Raw genomic sequence first — 12,340 nt, forward strand, 5'->3', positions numbered from 1 at the left:
CACCACATGACCTTGATCCCTACCTCTCATATCACAGGGACAGGTCTTACTTAACCCGTGTTCCCCTACCCCCTTCTGATTGGTTGCATGACTCTCTGGCACCATACTTAAGTGTGAACCATTATGTGCTCTGTATTCCCTGATGAAGGCTTAACCGCCGAAACGTTGGATTCATTTTTGTCTTACCTGCTGTCCTAATAAAATATTGGCACTCTGGCTATTGGCGTGTGCGGCCACCTTCTTGTTTTTTCAAGATTTCCTCTACAGTTTTCTCCCGTGTGCCGGCACCGCCACAAGGACTTTGGTGTGCGTATAGCTTTTTTGTACACAGTATTTGTAGAATCGTCCCCAGGTCTAAATGGGTTCAAAAGAGACAGCGACCGGCAGAATGGCTGCCCTGCGAGTTACAAAGCCATCGACGGTGAAAACAATCGGGATTACTTCCGAGACCGGTCCCATACCGACGGCGACGTGGCATCTTTATGCCCGATATTATGGCCGATCGCATCGCGCATCTCTAACCGTTTGATTAATCGTTAAAGGGAAAGTGGTTAGGTGTGTGTGTGTGGCACTTATACACCTGCCTTCTAATGAGAGTGCAACATCTCTCTTGGAAGAGCCACTCATCGACTGATCCAATATACGGCAAACCTTCCCCTGTGTTTCTTCACTAGTCCGATCCAGAAGAACACATTTTGCCGGCCACTGCTATACAGAGCTGACAATGAGGTTATATCTTCCCTTCTTGCCTCAAAGCAGACCAGAGGTAGAAAACTGTGGTTCCCTGATGTCATCGCTAGGAGTAGGGACACATGCAGTAAGTAAGTAAGTAAGCAGGAACTGGGGATGGCAATGAAGGACCGGGAAGTCTGGCGTGACATTGTGAAATCCATGATCTTTTTTCGACCGCGGTCGAAAAATGATGTGAGGATGTGTGTGTGTGTGTGTGTGTGTGGGGGGGGGGGGGTTATAGATACTGAAACAATGAAAAGTTCCAACGCGAGCTTGTGACTGAATCAGAATAACTTTATTTGTAAATAATAATAACAACATCTACATTGGATCCGTTGGAAGAACAACTCTGAAACGTTGTACGGTTTTGTACATACACGGTTTTACACGCAACACAAACATTGGAAACATTGGATTCAAATAGCACATCTGCAAGCTCACAACACATCACAAACTGTGTTGTAAGCTTGTAGATCTGCTATTTTTTGAAGAAAAAGTTTGAAAATGTATGGACATTTCTCAACACGGAAACGATTGACGACGATGCAAAAAAAACAATTGCGATGATGTAATCATTGTGACGGACCTAATCGCGTACACCAGTGGTTCCCAATGTGGGTATAGAAGGCTTGGTGGTGAGACAGACAGACAGACAGACAGACAGACAGACAGACAGACAGACAGACAGACGGTCAGACGGTCAGACAGGTTTGTTCAGAGGTGGAGGTCTTTCTCTCCCAGAGATGAGAAGCTGTGTTCTACGCTTTCGTCCGTCACCTCCTGTAGAGAAGACGGACTCCATTTGGGGCTGTGGTCCTTATCGATCAGCACTGGATGCACGCACGCACACACACACAGTACACGCAGTGCACACACACAGACACATTGCACAGTCTCATTAATATTTCACCGTCTTGTCCATTTGACGGCCTCAGTCCTAATGTGTGGCAGTCTAAACAGTTATTATTGTTATTAAACCATTCTGGGCGGGAACCCCTTTTGGTGTTTTAAGCATTATGTTATACTTTAGCTATTGAAAAATAGCAGATCTACAAGCTCAAAACGAGCTTGTAGGTCTGCTATTTTTGAAAAATCGTGAAAATGTGGCGCAAATCTTTGAATATATGTATTATTTCAGAGCGAACGTTTATAACTCAAATCTTTGCTTCTGTGGGTTCCCTGGAAAAACACATTTTCAGATGGGGGTCGGCGGCCAATTACAATATAATCTTGGGGGTCCTTGACATGAAAATGTTTGAGAACGACCGACATAGAAAGATGGGTTTTTCAGAAAAAGTGTCAGGATTTAGAAGACATTATGTATAGAATCGAGCTCAGGTCTAAATGGGTTAAACCATAGAGAGGAAGCCAACCGTCTACTGATAGTCAATTTACAATGTAGGCATTTATCAGACGCTCTCAATCCAATCCACAGTGATTTACAGTAAGCAAGAACAACACATGGTAATACATCACATACATAGACATAGTCATGAAGAATCATAAGGAAGCTAAGAACCTAATATCCGTCTAACAGTAGAATATAGTACAGAATACGCTACGGGCTACACTCATGTTTTTAGCAGAAGGAGGAGAGGACACTTAGAGCAGCACGGACATTTAAAGCCTTCTAAAACCCATTTTGGGCGGGAACCCCTGTTGGTGTTTTTAAGCATTATGTTATGCTTTAGCTATTGAAAAAAAATAGCAGATCTACAAGCTCATAGCGCGGCATCGAGTGCCACGCTATGAACTTGTAGGTCTGCTATTTTTGAAAAAAAACGTGGAAATGTGGCGCAAACCTTTGAATATATATTCTTTCAGAGCAAACGTCGTCACTGGAACAACATATTTTCTGATGGGGGTCGGCGGCGGCCAAATGCAGATATTTTTTGGGGGTCCTTGACATGAAAATGTTTGAGAACGACTGACACAGAAACATGAGGTTTTTCAGAAAACTGTCAGGATTTAGAAGACATTTTGTAGAATCGTCCTCAGGTCTAAATGGGTTAAGTGCTAAGTATACAGAACGACTAACGTTTCGACCTATGCGGTCTTCATCAGAGTCATAATAAATAATAGGCCTTAAACTGTCCGTGCTGCGCCAGTGTCCTCTCCTCCTTCTGCAACGTATGTTCCTGTGATGCACCGGACCAGCCGGCGCAGGCTTGAGGCGCGTTGGTAGACTCCCTTTGTATTTATTTATAGTCTAGTAGCCAGCCCATAGAGCACCATTGTGAACTGTTGAGTACACCAAGGTGTTATGTTATAAATGTTTAGTATGGATCCCCAGCATGTAGAAACTGCCGGATGCTAACTTGCATATGTTGAGCAATTTTCATAATTGGCATAATATGTGACCATACCAATTACAACCTATTATAAGACAAAATATTCAAAATTTCATCATGCTTTATGTTAGCCTAAGCCAGACCGAATCAGCCGTTGGCAAAAAAGAAATTGCCTGCCGGCGGATTACGGTCTGGAGAGGCTCAATTGTACGCCCATTTCCTACACCAGAGAACTGGTGTGGCCAATCGGGACACGGTATGCAATATGGGCGGGCTTTGGTACAGTGACGTTCAATGCTTGAGACCTTTGACTGACAGTAGCTCTAACCAATTGCGTCAAAGAGAAAATGTTTGAACCCGCCCCCCGGGACACAAGATCCATACACAGCATCTCCAGACTCAAATACCACACGACAGTGTGATTTGAGTCTGGCTTATAAGCCAGGCTAGCTTTATGTAGCATGTTGACATGTCAAACTAGGGGGTTTTCATGATGCTGAATCCATTCCAAGCATTAGTTTTGCAAAAGAACACTCATTGAGCTAAAAACGGCCAATGCCGTCATCACAAATTGATGATGTCAGCACATTTGGGCATAGCCGTTTTAAGCCCAATGAGTGTTTTTTTTGCAAAACTAAAGCCTGGAATGGATTCAGCATCATGAAAACCCCCTAGTTTGACACATCACATGCTAGATAAAGCATAATGACATTTTGAATATTTTGCCTTCTATAGGTTGTTAATGGTATGGTCACATATTATGCCAATTATGAAAATTGCTCAACATATGCAAGTTAGCATCCGGCAGTTTATACATGCTGGGGACCCATACTAAACATTTATAACATAAAACGTTGGTGTACTCAACATGTCCGGGTTCACTTTTTGGCTACTACATAAAACGTTGGTGTACTCAACATGTCCGGGTTCACTTTTTGGCTACTAGGCTATTAGTCTTTTTCAAGTATTTGAAAAAGACTTGAAAAATACCAATACCGGTCGAAACATTGTATGTCCTGCCTGCTGTGATTGTGAATAAATACTTGGAGCATTACAAAAGTGAGTTGCGCGTGGTTGCTTTTCTTCGTGATAATTGAACAGTTTGGCTCAGCACCAAGATCGGAGGATGTGCGCTGTTCTTATTTTATGCTGATTGTTTTTCGTCTTAGCCATATGTTTGTGTTTCTTGAATGGAATCGTGGATTATATTAAAAGCAAGTAAAAGGAGGGTCTCGTTTTGAATCGTTTTATTAGGCGTCGTACACACATTAAGAACGAATGCTCTGTGCTCTGCCTGTGTTTGATGGCCGCCTCAATGCTTTTCCAAATGGAAGTCACATGGTTTGACCAAACATTTTTGCTTGATGCGGGGGGGGGGGGGGGGGGGGGGGCAATCAAACACAAGTGTTTGGTCAAACCACGTGACTTCCATTGGAAAAGCATTGAGGCGCCCACGAAACACGGGCAGAGCACAGAACGTGTGTTCTTTATGCGTGTTTCACAAGCACAGCGACAGGCCCCGCACGATGTCTTCCCCATCATCAGTTGGACTTCCTTCTCACACTAGACAAAATAGAGTCACAGTGTACTCACCAGCTCTGACTCCTTCATAGAAGTAGAACTAGACGATAGGAATGTCTGTACAGAAATAGAGTCACAGTGTACTCACCAGCTCTGACTCCTTCATAAGTAGAACTAGACTATAGGAATTTTTGTAGAGAAATAGAGTCACAGTGTACTCACCAGCTCTGACTCCTTCATAGAAGTAGAACTAGACGATAGGAATTTTTGTAGAGAAATAGAGTCACAGTGTACTCACCAGCTCTGACTCCTTCATAAGTAGAACTAGACTATAGGATTTTTTGTAGAGAAATAGAGTCACAGTGTACTCACCAACTCTGACTCCTTCATAGAAGTAGAACTAGACGATAGGAATTTTTGTAGAGAAATAGAGTCACAGTGTACTCACCAGCTCTGACTCCTTCGTAGAAGTCATTGCCCCGCTGTTAACAACAAACACAGACAGTTAGATTAACAGACTGGGTCAGTCTGTACAGACTGGGTCAGTCTGTACTCCATCAGTACTAGTTGACCCGTCGTGAACGGGAACCCCCTTTTTGGTGTCTTAAAGGGGCATTCCACTCATTTTCAACATTTTACTATGTCATTAATGTACCTTAGAGCTGTTGTGTGGAAATAATAAAAAAGTTCCCCCATTCTGTGTTTCCTAGAACTAGAGGTCTGAAAAAAATCATTAACATGGTGAAACACATCTTGATGATGTCATCAAGATGTGTTTCACCATGTTAATGATTTTTTTTTCACAATTACAGTTCTAGGAAACACAGAATGGGGGGATTTTTTTATTATTTCCACACAACAGCTCTAAAGTATATTAATGACATAGTAAAATGTTGAAAATGGGTGGTTTTCCCCTTTAAGCATTATGTTATGCTTTAGCTATTGAAAAATCACACCCGTGTGAACTGAGTGGTGTAAGGTCTTATATAGACTGATCAGCTGTGGTCTGACGTAATGTCTGACGTAAACTAAACGGACAGACACGTAAACGGACAGACATGTAAACTAACAAAGCCAGTTGTAGGAGTGGATTACACCACTCAAAAATAGCAGATCTACAAGCTCGTACAAGCTTGTAAGTCTGCTATTTTCGAAAAATCGTGAAAATGTGGCCCAAATGTTTGAATATATTATTTTCAGAGCGAACAGTTTTCAACTCAAATCTTTGCTTCTGGGGGGGGTGGGGGGGGGGCTACATGTTTTCAGACGGGGGTCTATTTTAATAATTTTTGGGGGTCCTTGACATGAGAAGGTTTGAGAACGACTGACATAGAAGAAAACCGCCAGGATTTGGAAGGCATTTGTAGAAACGTCAGAGATAGGATCCAACAGGAAGCACGCACGTCGCACATCTCCATAAATTCTACAGGTGACGGTCAAAAATGTACGTACAATGAAAAGGAAGGGATGTCCGCACACCGTTTCTCTGCTCCCGGGACAATTCTTTATTGAACAACGTTTCCGACCCTTGTGGGTCTTCGTCAGGTATGAGTACAAAACTGTGGCTCAAGAGGTAGAGCAGGTCGTCCAATGACCCATGGGTCGGCGGTTCGAATCCCGGCTCCTCCTGTCTACATGTCGAAGTGTCCTTGGGCAAGACACTGAACCCCAAATTGCTCCCGATGTGCTGGTTGGTACCTTGCATGGCTTCCGCCGCAATCGGTGTGTGAATGTGTGTGTGAATGGGTGAATGTAATGCACAATCTATGTACAGCGCCTTGGATAAAGGCGCTATATAAATGCACCATTTTAAAACATCAAGAGGCGTATTATATACAACAGCATAATAAAGTAGAGTCCTTAGCTTGACATTCAGATGAGGTGGGCGTGTCTTGCTTGATTTTCCTCATTGCAACAGAGCTTGTTCCATGTTGACCTGCCCATATGCTGTTGTATATAATACGCCTACTTGATGTTTTGTACTCGTATACCTGACGAAGACCCACAAGGGTCGAAACGTTGTTCAATGAAGAATTTTCCTGGGAGCAGAGAAACAGTGTGCAGACATCCCTTCCTTTTCATTTGTAGAAACGTCCTCAGGTCTAAATGGGTTAATAGTTACCATGCAGGCCTGGGTCAGTCTGTACTCCATCCGCAGCACCTCCTGCAGGCTGAGGGAGGCTCCGGCCTGCAGCTGTCTGAAGGTCAGCTTCAAGGACGTCGGAGACATCTTGGACAACGTCTGAGAGAGGAGGAGAGGAGAGGAGAGGAGAGGAGAGGCCAGAGAAATAATCTTTGACTGCATTGCTGAATTCCCACAATGACCATAATGCTTTGGTGCACTGCCTCTCCTTGTTTTGTTTTTATAGGATCCCCTTAAGGACCCCTGGGAGTCCCCGGACCCCACTTTGAGCAGAGCTGTCAGAAGAACTGATTGATTGATTGATTGATTGATTGATTGATTGATTGATTGATTGATGTATCCACACATCTACAGTTAGTAGAGTGGCTACAGTTCAAACTAAAGCACTGGTCAATACAAAATATGCTATACGAGGATAAAACCAGGGAAAAGAAGCACTAAGACTTAACATCAGGGTCCTCCATGTTCAATTCATCAAAACATTTAATACAATGACGTCCGGATATACACGTCTGTCTATATGACTGACCTCGGCCTGTTTGGAGGCGAACGCAGAGCCGTCCGTGTTCAGGTTGAGAAGGATCTCCTCAACGCTGCCGGCAGAGAACAACCTGGAAGGAATACATGCTATATATATGATACATTCATATATTATATTACCGTATTCACATATTGTATTGTATTGTATTATTAGGGTTGTCCCGATCGGCGACCGATCTCATGATTTTCTAAAGAGAGTAAAGATCGGATTTTTAATTGTCTAATGTAAATCTCAAAGAAAGATGTATGAGATTATGTAAGAAAACGTTGTGTTGGCCTGGGCCGTGCCTCAGCGGTCCAGGCACCTTGGCCGGTATAGTCCGAGTCTGGCAGTGTGCCGCGGGTTCGACTCCCGGTCCCGACGGCCTTTACTGCATGTCACACTGTGACATTAGCACATTGTAATGTTTTTCTATTTTGTTTTCCTGTGCATGTTATTATTTATGAAAAGAAATGTAACATGTGGCGCTGACGATTAGTGAAATAGTACTCTTTCCCAATGAGAAAGGTAACGGATCTGTGCAGCCTGGGGGTGATTGACAGGTGACAGAAACTGATGTTACTTGTAGAGGAAGTGACACACAGGGGAGGGGGGGGGGGGGGGAAATCAAAAACAGTGTGTAGGCCTACACGGGAGAAGAGGAGCGCCAGATAGCAGTCGGATTAATGTACAAGTTTGATCGCGCTGTTTGATCTGCAGCCTTTAGTATCAGAACTGTCGGGACCGTCGGGGAATTAAGCAACCGCTTAATTGCCGCCGCCGTGGGGTGACCGGTGTTTGGATCAGAGTCCGGTCGGTGTTTTCTGCCAGGAGTCTACACTAACAACGTACCGGTGAGGTCGAACCAAAAGCCTTCGTTTGGATATGTAAACTTTAAGGGGTACCCCATTTTCTTTGGATAAGGAACTGCTAAAGACTATCGCGGGCGCGCCGCATTCAATTAAAGAAGAGGACGCAGACTTTATTTATTTATTTAATACTTGGCGCGGTTTTGCGCACTTGACTTTGGGGGGGGGTTGTTTATTGTTTTGTTTGTTGAATACGTTGTGACACTAGACGCCACAGAGAGCGTCGGGACTCGTTTGGGGCGGGAGGGGTTTTGAAGAGAGTAGTGTTTGTTTATTTCAGTTTGTTTACCTGTTTATTTCTTTCATTTTGTAGGGAGAGCGACAGGGACAGACGCACTTTACCAAGTGCTTGGTTTATTTGAACACCGTTTGTTTGACAATGCACATTTGCTGCATCTCTATATAAATAACTTAAACTATAACCCTACGATCCTGTTGTTTATTTTTCCTTAGTTAATGGTTTTCCTTAAGTGACAAGGGCGATTGTTACAACACTGTCACTGCATGTCCCCCATCTCTCTCCCCCCGTTTCCTGTCAGCCTACTGTCTGTCCCTCAAAAAAAACTGTTGTGTTTATGCTAGTTGTTTTCCTTCTGGTCCCAGTCAGAGGTCATCAAACAAAGACTATAGTCACACTCAGAGGCGTGAAAAACATCTATTATGAAAACAAAGGAAATGCAACCCCCGATACATCATTATTATTTGGTATGATTCCATGCTTTCATAGAAAGAAAAAAAACCCCACAATGACAGTCATTCTAATAAAAGTATAGTCACATTTTGCCTTTCAATAATTGAAAGGCAACACAACAGACTACACTAGAGTGACATACATTAGGATATTTGCTATTGTGATATGGCATAAGTGTTATATAAAGATATAAAGATCGGATCGGGAAAGATCGGTATCGGTATGTCTCAAAACAAAATGACCGGAATCGGATCGGGAGCAAAAATCTGGACATCCCTATATATTATATATTCATATGTATTAATATTCATATTATAGAACAACCTGGAAGGAATACATGCTATATTATTATTTAGCAGTGGTTCTTAAACTTTTTCATGTCAAGGACCCCAAATTGACACTAATTAGCCCAGCGCACCCCCATTTGAAAAGATATACCAGGGACCCCCATAAGGGTAGATTTGCACAGCTCTAGCAGTGATTCTCAACCCTTTTAATTTCAAGGACCCCCAGTTTGACCTTCATTGGTCTACGGTCCTCATTTGATGGAATTTCTATCTCTGGGACCCCCAATTTATATCGTAAAATCACCGTTAATTTAACTCTGAGAGTGGGTCCGTTTGGTTCCATTTGTACACTCTCATATTTACAGACTCTCAGATTTACGGTCCCTCAAGGACCCCTGGGGGTCCCCGGACCCCACTTTGGGAACCTCTGATTATATACGTACTGGAGCAGTGCCCGTTGGGCACTGGCCTACTTGGAACGATGCAAGTTGGAAATGCTCTAAAAGTGTGAAAAACGTGTTCTTCATTTCCCTACGTCTTGAAGGCAGCTCTGTATAGTTGGGCCGTAAGCCTTCATCAGGGTCGGTCCACTCAACACGTTAAGCCTTCATCAGGGTCGGTCCACTCAACACGTTAAGCCTTCATCAGGGTCGGTCCACTCAACACGTTAAGCCTTCATCAGGGTCGGTCCACTCAACACGTTAAGCCTTCAACCGGGGTCGGTCCACTCAACACGTTAAGCCTTCATCAGGGTCGGTCCACTCAACACGTTAAGCCTTCATCAGGGTCGGTCCACTCAACACGTTAAGCCTTCATCAGGCGGACCTATATGACTGATACACTTGTAAAATGACTTATACTGGATCTCTTGTCCACTAGTCCCTTCCTAACATTTTAGTCTAGTTTTAATTTGTTGATGAAATTGTCAATATAGTTAGTCTTAGTTTTAGTCATCATAGCTTAGTTTCCATATTAGTTTTCGTCAGTGAAAAAAAGGTAGTCGACGAACATTTTTCTTAGTTTTAGTCGACAAAATCAACACTGGTGTATCGGTGCAGTCGTTTCTCTACCTGTCGATGTCTTGTACGTGCTGTGCCAGGGCGAAGGGCTTGTCAGCATCCAGGCTGGTCTGAAATATAAGAAGGAGAATACCAGCACTCATGGAGTAGTCCTTTAAGGCACTTTATTGTTACATCTTTACATGGGAAGGTATGCTGCACGCAGCAACACAACGAACGCGTTTTGGCCAGGGGCCTTCGTGAGCGTTGTAAATGTTGTAAACCGAGCAAAGTGTCACATTTATACTGTCAGACGGTGCCGACATCCTCCCCTGTCCGGGTAGATACACACCACAACCGGCTAAACCCATTCAGTATTAAGTATATATGCTGCAAGCAGCAACACAACGAAAGTGCAAACACAATTAAGTTACATATTCATATAAATGTTTAACAAAAAAGTCAAAGTTTGTCCATAAGACTTCAGGAATTCATAAGGTACCAACTGCTGGTATCAGTATTTTTGGTCTGTAATATAAAACACAACACATGATGAACCACAACGCTGTTTACGTCAGTGCTTTTCAACCCGTTTCACATCAAGGCCCGTTATTATTCGCGCAAGAAGAGCGCGCAAGTATTGTGGTCGGCTGGACCAGAAGTGGTATAGAGAGTATATGCACATGCATGGTTTTCCCATCAGGACCCCCCCCCCCCCCCCCCCCCTTATCTAGACTGAGTGAGTGGCAAAACATTGAGCAGCATGGAGTGTTGGAGTTTGGAGGCGCTCGTTGGAAATCACTCCAACTGTCCTGTTTCTAAATGTCACATGTAATGCAGGAGGCAGTAAAATGTTGTGTTATTGAAAACAAGCACTTCCAAACTCTGACACTTAGAAAAAATAATCAAATGCAGGGCATTTCTTGACAGAACGTAGCTCATAACGTTTCTATGGTGGATTTTTATGAAACAAAAACATTTCAAGCTTTTCGTACAGCTGCAATGTTGGTGAGTTTAACATTGTTTAATGCAATCAGACAAGACTTTTCTGTTTGGATGAATGGGCTGTCAAGGCCAGAAAGTAGTTTTTTGCCACTCAGTGGGCGTTCCCGCATAACTTCCAGGTACGATGATGTCATGCACATACCCTCTATATGTATGGTAGGCGTGGTTATAATCGGCTGTTGATGGTGACGTAATTAAAACACCCCCATCGCCCAGGACGAAGTTCTTTGTCCTTTCTATTAGTAACGCCCGACGCTCAAGACGAAGTTTTATCGAAAAGACGAAGTTTATTGATATGAAAACGGATCGCATCGCTCCACAGCCTGGGAGCGCCTGTTGTGCAATCCTCGATGTTGCACAACAGTGAGACGTCATCGAAAATGCCACCCCCCCCGTTTAGCCGACGACAACGAAAATCTTAAAACGTTAATAACTAATTTAATAATTATAAAAAAAAAGATCCTGTGTTCAACGGCCCTCCGCTGTCCGGTCGCTAGTCGCGATCCTGTGATTTTTACGTTGTTGTCGATCGCCTCTAGAGTGGTTTGGTTACACTTAGCTGCTATACAGCCACATCCGGAACAACATCCGGTCCGTCGGTAAAAGTGCTCTGTTGCTATAAATCGACTGGGCGCTATAATTTAATGGATTAAATAACCCCGGGCAATTAAGGTAATTACGTCACCATCGACACAGAATCGACGCACTACTTGCGCACTCTGCTTGCGCACTAGTGTGCAACACGCAAGTTGGCACTCGACAGAGTGCAGTTCTAGTTTAGTCTGCATTTGAGCCGCGTACAACCATGTGATGACATTTAGCCTCTCGGACCCAAAACGAAAGAATATTTTGTCACAATTCCATGCTGTATTGCTTTTTTTCGAGCCAGGGCTCGTGCACTTAGCCTGGTTAATAAACCAGACCGAATCAGCCGTTGGCAAAACAAAATTGCCTACCAGCGGATTACGGTCTGGCGAGGCTCAGTAGCACGCCTCTTTCCTACAACCGAGAACAGGTCGGACCAATCGGGACACGGTATGCAATATGGGCGGGCTTTGGTACAGTGACGTTCAATGCTTGAGACTTTTGACTGACAGTAGCTCTGACCAATTGCGTCAAAGAGAAAATGTTTGAACCCGCCCCCCGGGAAATGAAATCCAAGTGGAGCCAGCCCAGACTAATATACCGCGACAGTGTTGTGTGATATTAGTCTGGCTTATTAGCCAGGCTATCGTGCACTAGCGATAGCAACATTGATATGCTAATATTAAATATAACTAACC

At 43.6% G+C, this 12,340-nt stretch overlaps 1 protein-coding gene across 2 annotated transcripts in view; it reads right to left on the reverse strand.

Annotated features, from left to right (window-relative positions):
• Nucleotides 1-1,011: 1,011 nt before the first annotated feature.
• Nucleotides 1,012-12,340, reverse strand: part of hibch (3-hydroxyisobutyryl-CoA hydrolase) — a 36,709-nt gene continuing 25,380 nt past the window's right edge. For both annotated transcript variants that reach the window (XM_079517899.1, XM_079517898.1), the window contains exons 10-14: nt 10,125-10,183; nt 7,217-7,298; nt 6,667-6,786; nt 4,993-5,026; nt 1,012-1,562 (exon numbers count right to left, since the gene is read on the reverse strand). In XM_079517899.1, coding sequence (XP_079374025.1) covers nt 1,447-1,562; nt 4,993-5,026; nt 6,667-6,786; nt 7,217-7,298; nt 10,125-10,183 — 411 coding nt within the window. In that variant the 3' untranslated portion in view covers nt 1,012-1,446. The remainder of the gene's footprint in view (nt 1,563-4,992; nt 5,027-6,666; nt 6,787-7,216; nt 7,299-10,124; nt 10,184-12,340) is intronic.

Source organism: Electrona antarctica (genome assembly GCF_951216825.1).
Source record: "Electrona antarctica genome assembly, chromosome: 13".
Lineage (NCBI taxonomy): Eukaryota > Metazoa > Chordata > Actinopteri > Myctophiformes > Myctophidae > Electrona > Electrona antarctica.